This window comes from Anastrepha ludens, chromosome 2, assembly GCF_028408465.1.
Source record: "Anastrepha ludens isolate Willacy chromosome 2, idAnaLude1.1, whole genome shotgun sequence".
NCBI classification, from domain to species: Eukaryota; Metazoa; Arthropoda; class Insecta; order Diptera; family Tephritidae; genus Anastrepha; species Anastrepha ludens.
The window spans coordinates 29,403,821-29,417,975 of NC_071498.1; the positions used below are offsets into that span (position 1 = coordinate 29,403,821).

The window sequence follows — 14,155 nt, forward strand, 5'->3', positions numbered from 1 at the left end:
CACGTGTTTACCAGTGGTACAAATCGTTCAAAGAGGGCCGTACATCGGTTGAAAACTTGCCTCATGAACGTCGTCCAGCAACATCAGTAAACGACAAAAACATCGGAAAAGTAAAGGAAATTGTGCTTGAAAATCGCGCAAATCGCAAAATCGGTTAACGCTGAATATTATTTAGACGTTTTAAAGCGTTTGCGCGAGAACATTCGTCTTAAAAGGAAGGAATTGTGGGACAACAAGTCATGGTTCTTGCATCACGATAATGCACCAGCTCACACATCACGTCTTGTTCGCGATTATTTGAACAAAAATAATGTTAATATCGTCCCGCAAGCACCGTATTCGCCTGATATGGCTCCATGTGACTTTTTCTTGTTTCCCAAGCTCAAGTTGCCGCTCCGTGGAAAACATTTTGAGACAATTGAAGTCATAAAAGAGAATTCGAAGAACACACTCGAACTTGACTTGTTTACAGTAGCACAGAAAACAAACTATATGACATATCACGCTGACATATCATCTAAGCTTATAACCTATCCTACCAAAAAACAAAAAATTTATTTTTGCCATATGTCATCCGCGGACCGTTTTATTGATAACGTCTCGTTCATATTTGAGCAGAAGGTAGATGTAGTAATAAGCTCGAAAAGTTGAAATATCGTTTTTTTTTTAATTTTTAATGGCAAAAAAAAAATCGTAAAAATAGATAAAATTTTTGTGCTCTAGATCACCGGGTCCGCTTAAGCGCTTTACAAAATATTTTATGAGTTCCAATTTGATGTGCAATGGCGGCAAATCTTTTTTTCGCACTTTACCAAAGGTGCGCCATGATTTTTTTTTTTTTGGAAAGCCCATTTAATAGCGTTAGTCAAAAATAGCAATCGGCGAAGAGTGGCTCAGTACACACCATTGACCTACCAAATGGAATTTTTTAAATTTTTCCTACGACTTATGATACATACACTTGAGCTCATATAATTAAGGTACCTAGCCTCATTTGAAATAGTGTTTTTTGGGTGTTTCTTTAAAAGCGTGTAAAACGGAAACGAAAGAAGATTTTTTATTTTTGTTTTGAGTTTTTTATTCTTTGATCCATTGTAAAAAATCATCAGCCTTCAAAAAATGGTCTTCACATGGTCAATGGGCACAGATGTAGCAGGTTCTACCGAGTTTGATGAAATAAAATTTAAATGACGTAGAATTAATGTCATTATCGTGCGAACTACGATCATTCGGAAAAAAATTGTAGTATTTTTTTCGGACCTTTAAAGGGGGTCAAAAAACGGTTTTTCATTTATAATTTTTTTTTTCTTAAATCGTAGTTCACACGATAACAAGATTCATACTGAATTAGAACCTTATAAGAGGGGTGTTCTTTATGATTTCAGACACCTGTGAGTCCCAGAGTTCATGTCGCCAGCGACAGACTTGTTTTTCGATATCGATTTTTTGAAGGCTGACAACTTTTTGAGCGAACCTCGTGTGGCCAAAAAGATTTTTTTATTTTTTAACAATGGATCAAAAAATAATATACTCAAAACAGAAATAAAAAATATTTTTTCCTTTCCATTTTACGCGCTTTTAAAAAACACCCATTTCAAATTAAGCGAGGCCCTCAAGGTTCTTTACCTTTTCCACATATTTAGAATATTTTTCGTACGAAATATTTTGCGTTGTTTCTTCATAAAAACATAGTTCATTGTATTCCTTATTATTATCTTATAAATCAAAGTTCCAAAGTAAAAAGAACTTAACAAATGCCAAAAAATTGTCTTAAAAGCTTTCCACTTTCTAGTCAGAATTTTTAGAAAATTTCGGCGTACGCAGTTTTACAGCCCATTAAACTTTAGCATAATAAGGCGTAAAATTAAAGTCGCTTAAAAATCGCGTGTATTTTTGACAATTTTTCTTTTACACTCGAAGTTGAGCAGCTTTCGTCTATATCAAATACTTCCGAGTGATTTTGCTTTATATGGGAGAAAATGCTAGAAAATAGCTTCGATTTTGGTGTAAATACCAATATAATAAAATGAATCAGGGCGTGACTCCTTCATTATTAGTCACTAAACCATTGTGTACTTTACTTTTATTTGCAATGCCATAATATTTTCGTCTACCCAAAATTTACCAATCGAAAGTAGGTAAAAGAATTAAGGATGATAAATTCTGTCCAAATGGAACTTTATATGCCTGCGAGCATTTTGGTAAAATTTATTTTAGACTGCCTAGAAGTCAAAAAAAATCCTAAATGGACGGACCTGATTTTAGTCTGAACGTATAGAAAGTGTGCGTGGCTTTTATCCGACCTCAACAATAATTGTTTTAGATCTAAGTGAGGTGAGGTGGCGTGGGGAGCAACATTCATATCAAATGTAGACGAATTTCATTCCTTCGCTATTGCAATACACACATTTACCATAAAGTGGGCGTGGCACCACCTATCAGAGCCGTATTTCCTTTTCTGTGTTCATCATTTGTACCAAATACAGTTTATGGAAAGACTTATAATTTTTGCAAATGCCGTCGTACGTCAGTCAAAATAGACACTTCTGAACTAGATAAGCAAAGGAGCGCAGAAGGAGCGGAGGAAGGTTCAAAATAAAGATTTCCATAACTCCAAATATATTTTTTTTATTCAGTAAAAAAGATATTCAAAAACAAAAAGGGATGACTAATCTTGCGCCTCCTTGTGGGAGTAATTTTGTCTTATTTATAACATTTATCACTTTTTTTCTTAGCTTCGCTTGTATTATGATAGTATAGGATAGTATAGGACGATCAGATTGAAGGTACTTTTCCAATCGGCTTTTCTTTTTGACAGGTCACGCGTGACTACTAACAAACTAATTGCATTTTTTTCAGTATTCATTGGCATTTCATCGTGGAAAGACTTACGACTAAACAACGTTTACAAAACGTTCATTTGTATTACAAAAATCGACGCGCTGTGAAAAGTATTCAACGCGCACTTAGGCGAGCTTATGATAATGAGCGATGAGGTCCCTTTTTGGGTTAATAACTACGGCAATAAGCGAAATTGCTGTATTTGGGCTGAAGAGCGACTCGAAGCCATTCAAAAATAGCCTTTACATCCATTTAAAATAATAAATAGTTTCCTATGGGCTCAAGGAATAATCGGCCCATATTTCTTTAAAGACGAGGCTGGCGCCAATGTAACAGTGAATGGCGAACGGTATCGCGCCATGATAAACGATTTTTTGATGCCGGAAATTGAAGCCCGTGATTTTCATCACATTTTGTTTCAACAAGACCGCAGACGGCACTACTTGTCATACAGCTGGTCAAACAATGGATTTACTGCGTTGTCGATTCGATGAGCAATTTACCTCTCGTCTCGGACCAGTGGATTGACCACCAAGATCGTGTGATATCACACGTTTGGACTTTTATTTCTGGGGACATTGGGGTATGTAAAATCTAAATGCTTTGTGGATACACCGGCTTTGATTGAGGCATTAGAAGGCAACATTACTAAAGTTATTCAAGAGATACCAACCGAAGTCCTCCAGCCAAACATTCAAAATTGGTGTTTACGGGTTGCTGAATTACGGCGCAGTCGCGGCCAACATTTGAGAGGGACTATCTTTAAAAAATGCTAGGGCTAGCTTTCCAAGCAGGCAAGATTGGAAAGAAGGGAGATTCGGCACGGAATAGGTACCTCCGTTTTCACTGACGGATCCCAGATGGAATTTGGGGTGGGAGTGGGGGTTTTCTCTAAACCAGCCAGTATTTCGGTCTCCTTTAAACTGCCGGAAATGAGCAGCGTTTTTCAAGCAGTGGTCTTCGCGATTATGCAAGCATTCAAAATGCTTCGGGATCGCTGTTGGGAGGGAGCTATTAATATTTTTTCGCATAGTCAAGCTGCGATCAAGGCCCTCTCTTCTGGTGAACTCCTGTAAGGAGGAGCTCAAACGTTTCGATCGTGCAGGAAACATTTCCCTTATCTGGGTTCCTGGGCACAGGAATGTAGAGGAAAATGAAATTGCCGATGAGCTTGCCAGGAAATGGACGACCGAACCGGTTTCAGCTGTCCCGCTCTCAGACATCGGTGTCCCCTTGACCGTTGTTAAAGGGAAACTACATAATTTCTTTCTAAAAAAAGCGCAATAGAGATGAAGGTCTGTCTCAGCGTGTGCTATTTCGAAAACTCTATGACCTCAATACGATATAAACAGAACGCTTAAGGTGATGGGAATACCCCGCCATTAAATTTCCAAACTCATTGCGGCGTTTACTGGTCACTGGGTGATCGGTACTCATGCGGAGAAGCTTGGAATTCCGTACAACCCCTATTGCAGAAGCTGTGGGGATCCTGCAGAGAAAGAGACTGTTGAGCACTTTCTCTGCAAATGTCCAGCTCTAGCGGCTAGGCGCTTGAGATTCCTTAGCCTGCCCTTTTGGGGATGGCTTGAAGAAATTATCGAGCCGAGATCCCTCTTCTCCCCTCCACTACATCAACAGCACTAGATGGCTGTAGACGGTTTTCTCTTCCCAACACTTTTTTTTTTCGCAGGTAGTGGTTCATTATGGTATCAAAACGGCGCGTAAGTGCTATTTGTAGTGTAGCTGGGGTACTCTTGAATAGTTCTACTCAAAAATAATAATTATTGCCCCATCAATTTGAATTTTCGTTTTTTTATTTCAATTTGAAATCCGATACCTCTAAATTGATCACCCTTTACCTATGTATGTAAGTACCTAAATTTCAGCTCATAGCTAAGATAATTCAAACCAACCAAGTAAATTGAAAATCAAAAGTGTTTATTTTTTATTTATAAAAATTCAACAGCATTAGTCATTGTTCCGCAAACATGGTTAAATGTGTATGTATGTATGTATATAATTGCCTGCCCTTTAACGCTATTGCCGTGGATATCTTGGGTATGTTGATTGCAGAGCTGTTAAACTTCATATTTCGTGCCTCGACATGATGTGGAATTACGGAAGGGCTTCAGAGTTGATTGCAGAAGTTATCCTGATGTGCTTTTTGATTGTAGAATCATGCGAATGTCATCCTTTATTTATGTATGTTGATTGAAGATATTTCCCATGGGATTGTTGATTGAAGTTTAATTAATTTTTGAAAACATTATTTTACTTTCACTTTTCGAAGGATGCCAAACTTTCAGATATTTGCATATTTAAAACATAAACAAATATTTCAATAGTTCTTAATTTGATTACACGAAATAGGATCCAGCCAAGAATTGGTTCAACTGAATTATTTTATTTGCTTTCATTTGTTTTGATAGTTCATAACCATATTTCCTATATTATTTTTCATTCGATTCAAATGACGCTTTATTAAACTTTTAAATTAAATTAATTTAGTTTTACTCAAAACATAACCCGCTCGGTAATTACGTTAAAAATTATCATCCACATTGCCTCGTCGTACTGCGCAGCTCACCCCCGTCATAAATATTGAGATTATGTTGACGGGAGTACTCGTTTACGACATGTTGGCCTAAAACATATTTTAATTGTAAGAATTTGTTGGTCTCTCAATAAGAAAATGCGTTAAGAATTAGTCGCAATACCACTTGAATGAAACTGAGTAAAATACGAAACACATTTCTGAAACGACACTTACCCTCCTCGATGCGTCTTGAAGCCTCTTCAATGTCTGCCCCAGCGTCTTTTAATATCACATACATAAGCGGCATCATCTCCCAGGGGTAACGAAATTTCTCCAGCAGCTTTTGGCAATGCTCTAAAAACACATCCTGCGCTGTAATTAAATAAGAAAAGGATAGACAAATAAGGATGTCTGTATATTTAACATTTTGAGTATAAATTTATGTATGTGTAAACAAGTTAGGGCACAATTTAGTTGACCCCATTTATATTAACTGCTTTCGATTCAGCAACCATCTAGCGAATAGTGAACAAAACCTGGCATTTTTCTCGAAACTTGGTTATGATTTGGCAGCACTGCATTATTACTGTTTTGGCAGTTCGCAGAGAAAAAATGTTAAGACATTTCATAAACAAGATTGGTGTCATAAAAATGTTTTTGATGGCGCCATCCTTTGTTAGTGCGTTGGAAGTTACATCCCTAGCTGGCTTCCAGTGAAAGCTTGGTGACATTCGGTTCAGTGGAAGCGTTGGTATTTATTCGAGGGAACTCTTTGTGCTCTACAAAACTATGTTAATTATATTTCTGAGTTATTTAATCTTTTGTTAGTTTTGAGACTTAGAAATGGGATATCCAGGAAGCAAAAATCAACATTTTCGACACCTGCTCTTCTTTGCTTTTCATCGAGGTTAAAACGCTGTCGAAGCAGCCCGGGACATTAGCGACGCGGATGGAGAAGATGTCATAGGCGAGTCTGCAGCACGGAAATGGTTTGAAAATTTCAAAAACGCCGACTTTGACGTCGATGACACGTCCCGCAACAGAAGGTCTTCAATGAAGAACGTCTCAAATCACTTTTGAAGATGAACGCCAAACCATTTGTGAATTGGCGGAAAAAATGGACTGCAATCATAAAACAATTCTCAATCTCCTCCATTCAATAGCATCTATCAAAAATTGGGAGCCTGGGCGCCTCTCGAGCTCAACGAAAGAAAAACAAAGAAAGTCACCTTCAATGACTTCTCAGCATCTCGCCCCCCATAGAGCAACGCGCGGTCATAAGCAGCACTTTTTGTACCGAATAATCACGGGAGATAAGAAATGATGCCTATACAACAATATGAGGCAAAGAAAAGAGTGGATAGCTCCGAGGGAAATGCCACAATCGATAGTCAAGTCGGATTTTCATCCAAAGAAAATCATGAAATGTGTTTGGCGGACTGGGAGGGCATTGTGCACTGGGAAATGCTCGAAAAGAATGCAACATACAACTTTATTCTGAAAAAATGGTTCACTTGAATCATTGAAAGTATTGCCCATCGCTGGTTACAACTTTTCCCCATCTTTCTGGTAGATCTCGGATCAAGCTAGACCATGTGCCATCGATCAGAACAGGTGATAATCGGACGGCGCAATATCTGGAGAATATGGCGGGTGGGGTACGATTTCCCATTTCAGTGTTTCCAGGTAGGTTTTAACGGGTTCGACAACGTGAGGCCGAGCGTTGTCATGCTGTAGAATCATTTTTTCATGTCTCTCCGCGTATTGCGGCCGCTTCTCGCGCAGTGCTCGGCTCAATCGAATCTATTGAAGTCGATACCGATCCCCAAAGATGGTTTCGCTTGGTTTTAACAGTTCATAATAAATAACACCAAGTTGGTCCCACTCTCGCAGCGTGAATATTCGGCCGAGGCAATGACGTAGAAGCATGACCGAACAGTCCCCATGACTTTCTTTTCTTTTGATTGCTGTAATGAATCCATTTTTCATCACCCGTCACGATGCGATGAAGAAAACCTTTCCTCCCTTCCTTTTTTGCCGCTGGAGCAGTTGTTCACTTGCGAAAAAACGACGTTCAACATCTATTGGCTTTAACTCATAAAGAACCCAAGTCCCCTGTTTGTGAATCATTCCCAAAGCATGCAATCGCTTGGAAATGGATTGGCGGGTAACTTCTGATACTGAAGCAAGCTCTCCTTGCGTTTGACACGGCTCCTCATTGAGCAAAGCCTCCAATTCAGCGTCTTCGAAAGTTTTTGGCCTTCCTTCACGCGGACGGTCGTCAACATTAAAATCTTACATCCATAAACTTTTTGTAGCTCTCGATGTAGCTTTTTTCGAATGAAAGAGGAAAATCAGCACTTCCCACAAATGACGATTATTCGGCACAAAAGCAGACATTTTCATAAAACCAAAAGTATCTGACGGATTCACTAATGTTTCGAAGCAGTTTGTTTACCGTATGTCTAAACTTGGCTTATGACTTTTAGGTTATGTTAGAATCGACTAGCACACACTGCTGGCGTCATCTATTGACAAACAGCGGGAACTTAATTGCTCACCTAATAAAAAACTCGTGCCTGATCAAAGGATTTTTTCTCAAAAATTTCGATTTGTTTTTTAACAATTAATTGTCGGGGTTTTTCTCAAAAATCTGGAAAATATTTCCTGAGGCCACCATATTGCTTTTCCCCCCAAAAAACAGCTTCGATCAGGCATAAGGTTACCTATTAATAAAACTAATTTCTCTTGTCCGATTGATTGATATTAGATGAATCTCCAAGGGCTTGTAATGATCACCCCGAGGGACTTCTGGAGAAACGGGCTAAAGTCAAGTAGAAACGTGATGTATTAATGCAATGTTTTTAATTTTGTAAAATACCTGTTGGGGAACTGACTACCAAAAAAAGTTATTTAAAATCATAATTTTTTCGGGCCTCTGACCACCCCCAACCCCTTAAAATTATATCACATATTCAGCTACTTTTGATTTATTTTTCATTAGCTTTGGTTTTTAATTCTAAAACTATGTTTTGTATTTGGAGTCTCACTTCTTTTGCTACATTTCCATCTTTTCTTTGTGTCATCTTTTTTCGAAATTTTCTTTTTCCTTTCGTCTTTTATTTCCTATTAGTTTAGATCCTGCTTTTTTAGCTCGTACATTTTTCTAGTATATCTACCCATTTTTGCAATTTCCTTTTCTATAGCTTTTGGGATTAATAAATTAATTAGATTATATACATAAGATTATTCTTTCTATTTTTTCAATGCGCACAGAATAAGCAATGGCCAATTGACAGTAATGGCAAAGCGAATGAAAAGGGTGATTAAATTTCAAGGGCCGATGTTGAATGTGAACCACACCTAAGGGCGCGGCGGCCATTTGGCGAATATTTTGTTTCATACGTAATTGAGCCGTAAAAAATATTAATATAATAAAGAGAAATGATAATAATTTCCTAAACAATTGTATTTTATTCAAAATCAACACCGGCCTTTGAAACTTAACCACCCTTTAGTTTTTTCGCAAACGGCTATACAGAAAACTCCTTTACGACACTCCGAGCATTTTGTGGCGAATTCGCTGGCATCTCACAATTCGAGACTGCTAAATTCACCTATATTTTTATTCGCTTCGCAAGTGACAATACTATTCTAAGATATGTTACTTCCCCTCTAATCTTCCTCGTTGTCCTTAAAGAACGCCTAATAATTTTAGATATAAAAAAATAGCTTTTACGAAATAAAAAAATGTATAGAAATCCAATATCTACTAACAAATTTGTATTTGAAAAATTAAGCAAATGCAATTATAATTTGTTTGATGACATCACATTTTAGTTTTATGTCAACTAGTGAAAAAACGTACACTTCTCGACTAGTTAATCCTTGATGAAATCGTAATAAATAGCTAAAACTAGATGTCTAACATGAATAGAGAGATTTTCACTACAGGGTTGATACTACTATTAGTAATTGTGTGCAATGACTGCAAGCTTAGTGTTGCACAGTCATTACTAGTAACAACAACATTGGTCTCGTCATCGGCATCAGCATCGGCAACTGGAGTCGGTAACATTCGCGGTATCTTTTTAAGAAGGCGGAGCTTCGTAGTCATTGGTTCAAGCAATTATTCCCTCCTTTTATGAAGCCGATTGCTAACCGCTGTTGCCGATGTCATTGCTGCTGTTGGCGAGGCAGTGTTCCTGGCTTCTGCCAGTTTCCGTCGGCAACATTCATGCTTTTATTTCTGTTATAGTTGACTGTGCAGTTGCTGATGCAGTCACCGTTCAGCTTGCTTGCTTTTACTGTTGTACATTGTTGTACACTGTTTGGAATAGAAGCCGGTTTATCCAATGCTTTTCCTTTTGCTATTGCTGTTGGTATAGCAAAATTTTCAACAACACACTTCATTGAGGTGTTAGCTTACGTTTGCTTCGTGCTTTGGTTCTGTTTGAAAATATACAAGGTGTGTATGTGTGTATGTAGGTGCACATATGGTATGACAAGCCAAGTTGCGGAATGTGGCATGGCACGCGGCAGGCATGGCGGCCATAAGTACGAGTAGGAATGCTTTTGCACATCACAAAACTGGCCAGTTAAGTTTTTCGATTTGTTGGCTTCGCTTTGTTATGCGTTACGAAAATGGCGTTCATGGAAGTATTTATGTATGAAAGCAAATTATTTCCTTTAAAGTTTTCACAAATACATACACAATGCAATTTTGGGTGAGTTGGAAAATAAATTCGTTATTGGATTACATAACTTTTTTTTCCTAAATAAGTTCTTTGATGACTAGGAAAATGTTTGTGAATGTATTTAAGAACTGCACTAGCAACACAATTCTGTTTTTTTTTTTATATCAATGAGAAGTGACAAGCCGCATAATATTTTGTGTGGTGCTAATCGATAAAGGAGCTCTATTTCCTGAGAAAAAAGTTGCGCAATTTCCCGTCAACAATAGTAAGAGGAATGCCGATAACCAGATGACCAATTTAATTTCTCTCAATGTTCCTATGCCCTGGAACCCAGATCATAGATATGTTACCTGCACACCCAAGAGATTTAATATCCATCTTACAGGAGTTGACCAGTTTGGATCTGCACTACGGCGTCGTCAGTGCCTTCATCGCTGCTTAACTAATGTTAATATATCTGGTGCTGAATTCGAATTCAGAGTTTTGAGAAACTTTTGCTCAAAGTGTCGAAAGATTGCCTTTCAAGTTAGAAACGAGAATGTAGAAGTGTATGCTGCGAAGCCTTTTCCATTCATCCAGGTAAAGGAACTCTATTTAGATATTCATATTTTTACCTACTCAGTCGGGCACTTCAAATAAAACTCATTCTGCCTCAAAAAACTAAACAGCTGCAAGCTATATAAAGTACTGAAATTGGGGATATTCTTCAAGATTTTTTATGGGAACTTAAGCACAGTTTTGTTAATTACTAAAAATGAGATTGGCAGAGCCCTTGCAAAACGTCAAAGAGTGTCATGCATTACAAAGTTAGTGTACGAGTATGAAACGCTTAGCAGAGGGGAAGAGAAATGCACATTAAATTTTTACCATATCTTCTTCTTCTTTATTTCTCGATTAGCGCGATAACTACTCACGCAATTTCGGCCAAGTTTAACAAAGCGCGCCAGTCGGTTATTTCTCTTGCTAACCGGCGGCAGTTGGGCACACCAAGTGAAGCCCAATCCTTCACCATCTGATCTTTTCAGCGCAGAGAAGGACTTCCTCTACCACCAGCTGGTACCGCATCGAATACTTTCAGAGCCGGAGCATTTGTATCCATTCCGACGACATGGCCCAGCCAACGTAGCAGCCGGATCTTTATTCGCTGCAGTATGTTTTTTTTTTATAGCTAAAGAAGGGTTAAAAATGCCTTCGCAATTACAGCGACCGTCGCCTACTGCGTTGAGTGGTGTGACCATTAAAACAGCCCTGCTTCCTCTTCTGGGGAGACTTCTTTCCCGGCATTACTTTCTGCATTACTTCAGGATGGGCCAGGACCGACATCTATGAAATTGACCAGTGGACTATTCACCCACGTCTGTGTCCACCATATTTGTAGCCAGCTTCCTGTTATAGGCTCGTCTTCTTACATCTATATCTGTGCCGCGTATATGTCTATTGACCACAATTGGTTCCTGCGTCCTCTCCTTTTGACATATGGAGGTTTGAGCTCATATGTAGTCTCAATTGCTCCGCTTTTTTGAAGCAAAAGAAACATCGGAAGAATGCGATATCAAACTTGTTAGTACCGATTTGTTCCCGTCTTATATCGTCGTGAGTCAAACAGTTAGTTACTCAAAAGTTCCTTATATTCAACCAAGCATTCCGTATATCGGAGGTAATGCGTTATTTTTGCTGAATTCATCTTAACAGCATTCCAGTCATTGATATACGGCTGGTATCGTCAACGGGTGTCCAAGTAGCACCTCCAGTGTTTGACACTCATTTCGAAAACGGTCACTTTGGAAGATAATCTGCCCTGCATCTTTTATCGTCGTGGAACAGTATGGGCGGTAGGGGTTGTACGACCGAAAGCATCCGTGTCCGCTAATAAATTGCGATAGATGAATGTCAACGTCGCCGTGTTTCCTGGTCACCCATGGTGCAATTTCAAGTATAAGCATATGGGTGCAACGCCCGTTGACTGATGATGCCATCTATGCTGGCATTCTTCTAGGGATTGAAGCTTTTTCTCTTTTGATGGGTTTGCTTCCTGCCTGTCAGAGCGATGACTCATTTCTCGTGCATGCATATCCATAGGGAGTTTTCCGGCGATAACGAAAATCGCGTCGTCAGAGACGGTCCTGAATGCACAAGCGACTTAAGTGTCGTCATAAAGCTCCCGCAACTCATAGTTCTATCGCCTACGCTATTCGCCATAGCAATGTGCAAAGATCCAAAAATCTTTCGCATAATCTGCCTTTCGAACACTTTAAGCGACACCTCTGCGGATGTTGTCCTACGGTGCATAAATGCTAGAAAAAGCGATGCAATGAACCGAGACGTATAGAGAGCTGTAATTACCATCATGATGATGACCATGCTGAAGTAAAAAAGAGTCATTTTAAAATAATTTAAGAGTTATTCTCCATTAGGTATGATTAAAAATTTGTAATTATTTTTCGAATTTAGGTTTTTAGGTGTAAAAAAAGTAGAAATTGAGGTGCGGTAAACAAAAAAGTATTTAATTTTTACGGGTATAATGCGGTAACTAGTAGGTAGGTCGGTGAAATGGATGAAGTACCAGTCTCGATCTCCCTAAGAAGCATTAAAGCGCGGTTTTGATACCATTATGAGGCCTCCTACAGCCAACCAGAGCTGTTGATGCACTGGAAAAGATTGATGGTATTTAGGTTGGCGCATTGCCCTACGCTGTCGAAGAAAAGAGCACCCAGCGGGCCTTAAGCGTCTAGTTGTCAAACTCGGACATTTACAGAGCAAGTACTCAACAGTCTCCTTCTCTGAAAGGTTCCCACAGCTTCTGCAATGGGAATTAAATGATAAACCAAGCTTTTCTACGAGTTTAGAAATTGAATGGCGTGGAGTCCTCAAAACTTTCTGTGCCCTGCGTCCATTGTGCTAAGGCCAAAGGGTTTTAGCAGTAGCTCACGAAGAAATAGAGCTCCATCTCTTCTTCTGCGCTTTTCTGAGAATTAAGTTAAAATAAGTTTTTTTTAAACAACAGTCAAGGGGATGTCGATGTCTGGGTAGGAGTCCTCTGAGACCAATTCAATTGACCCTTGCCTGGCAAGCTCATCAGCAATTTCATTTTCCTCTATGCTTCTATGTCCTGGAACCCAGATCAGAGAAGAGTTACGTGCAGATCCAAACTGGTTAACTCCTGTAAGAAGGAGATTACCAGTTTGGATCTGCACCATTGCATGCCTTGAACGCAGCTTGACTATCGGAAAATGTTAATATCTCCCTCATGTCCGCGTTCCCTAAGCATTCTGCATGCCTGCAAGATCAAAGACTTCAGCGTGAAAAACACTAGTAGTATTCGTCAGCTTTAAGGAAGAGAGAGAACCTCTGCTCCGACTTCGACACATCTTAGACTGAAAAATTCACTGAAATCATTAAAAAATTTACGAAAGACCGGCAAATAGAGAACTCAACTTCATTGCACAAATCTAATAAATAAATTTTGTTTTAAAATTTCCCGCAGCTGAGATCTCGTAATTGTGCCTGAGACCTTCCTGTGGTTCCTTTGAGAAACATACCGTTGCATGTGTCTTTTGCTGAGCATTGTCAGCAAAAAAAAAAAAAAAAAACTATATAAAAAAATGCCACAAAGGCTATCATACAATCCTTATCTTGCTTAAGTCCCCCAGACTTAATGGGGTAGTATGAACTAGTGGAATTGGCGTTTTGTGCTCAGAGTATTATGAATATGCAGAGGGAATACTCAATAGCTCCACCCGAAAATTTTCAATTAATTAAGGATCAAACAAACTTTTTAGAGAACCAAAAACCACCTCATTTTAGCGAACGCTTTAGACTCACTTACTCAAAGAAACACCATAAGGGACCAACATATACCAGCGCATCATTTTTTGGAAGCTCTTGCCATACCTTAGGGATTGTCTTCATAGGCTGAACAAGTCGCGTTACCATGCCAAATTTTCACTCATTCCATTGTGGCAATTCACTATAAAACAATTACCTAGTTAAAAAATGCAAACCATCCGTAAGTGTATGTACTTTGTAATTAAATAAATAAAAAATGTACACTCAAAATGGAGTAAAGTCGCCGCCCATAAAT

The 14,155-nt window shown here is 38.8% G+C and overlaps 1 protein-coding gene across 1 annotated transcript in view; it reads right to left on the bottom strand.

The window, feature by feature from the left end:
- The window catches only part of LOC128867347 (protein doublesex-like), a 142,594-nt gene that overhangs the window by 76,231 nt on the left and 52,208 nt on the right, over nt 1-14,155 (bottom strand). The window contains exon 2 of the mRNA XM_054108497.1: nt 5,612-5,749. Within this exon, the coding sequence (XP_053964472.1) occupies nt 5,612-5,687 (76 nt within the window). The 5' untranslated portion in view covers nt 5,688-5,749. The remainder of the gene's footprint in view (nt 1-5,611; nt 5,750-14,155) is intronic.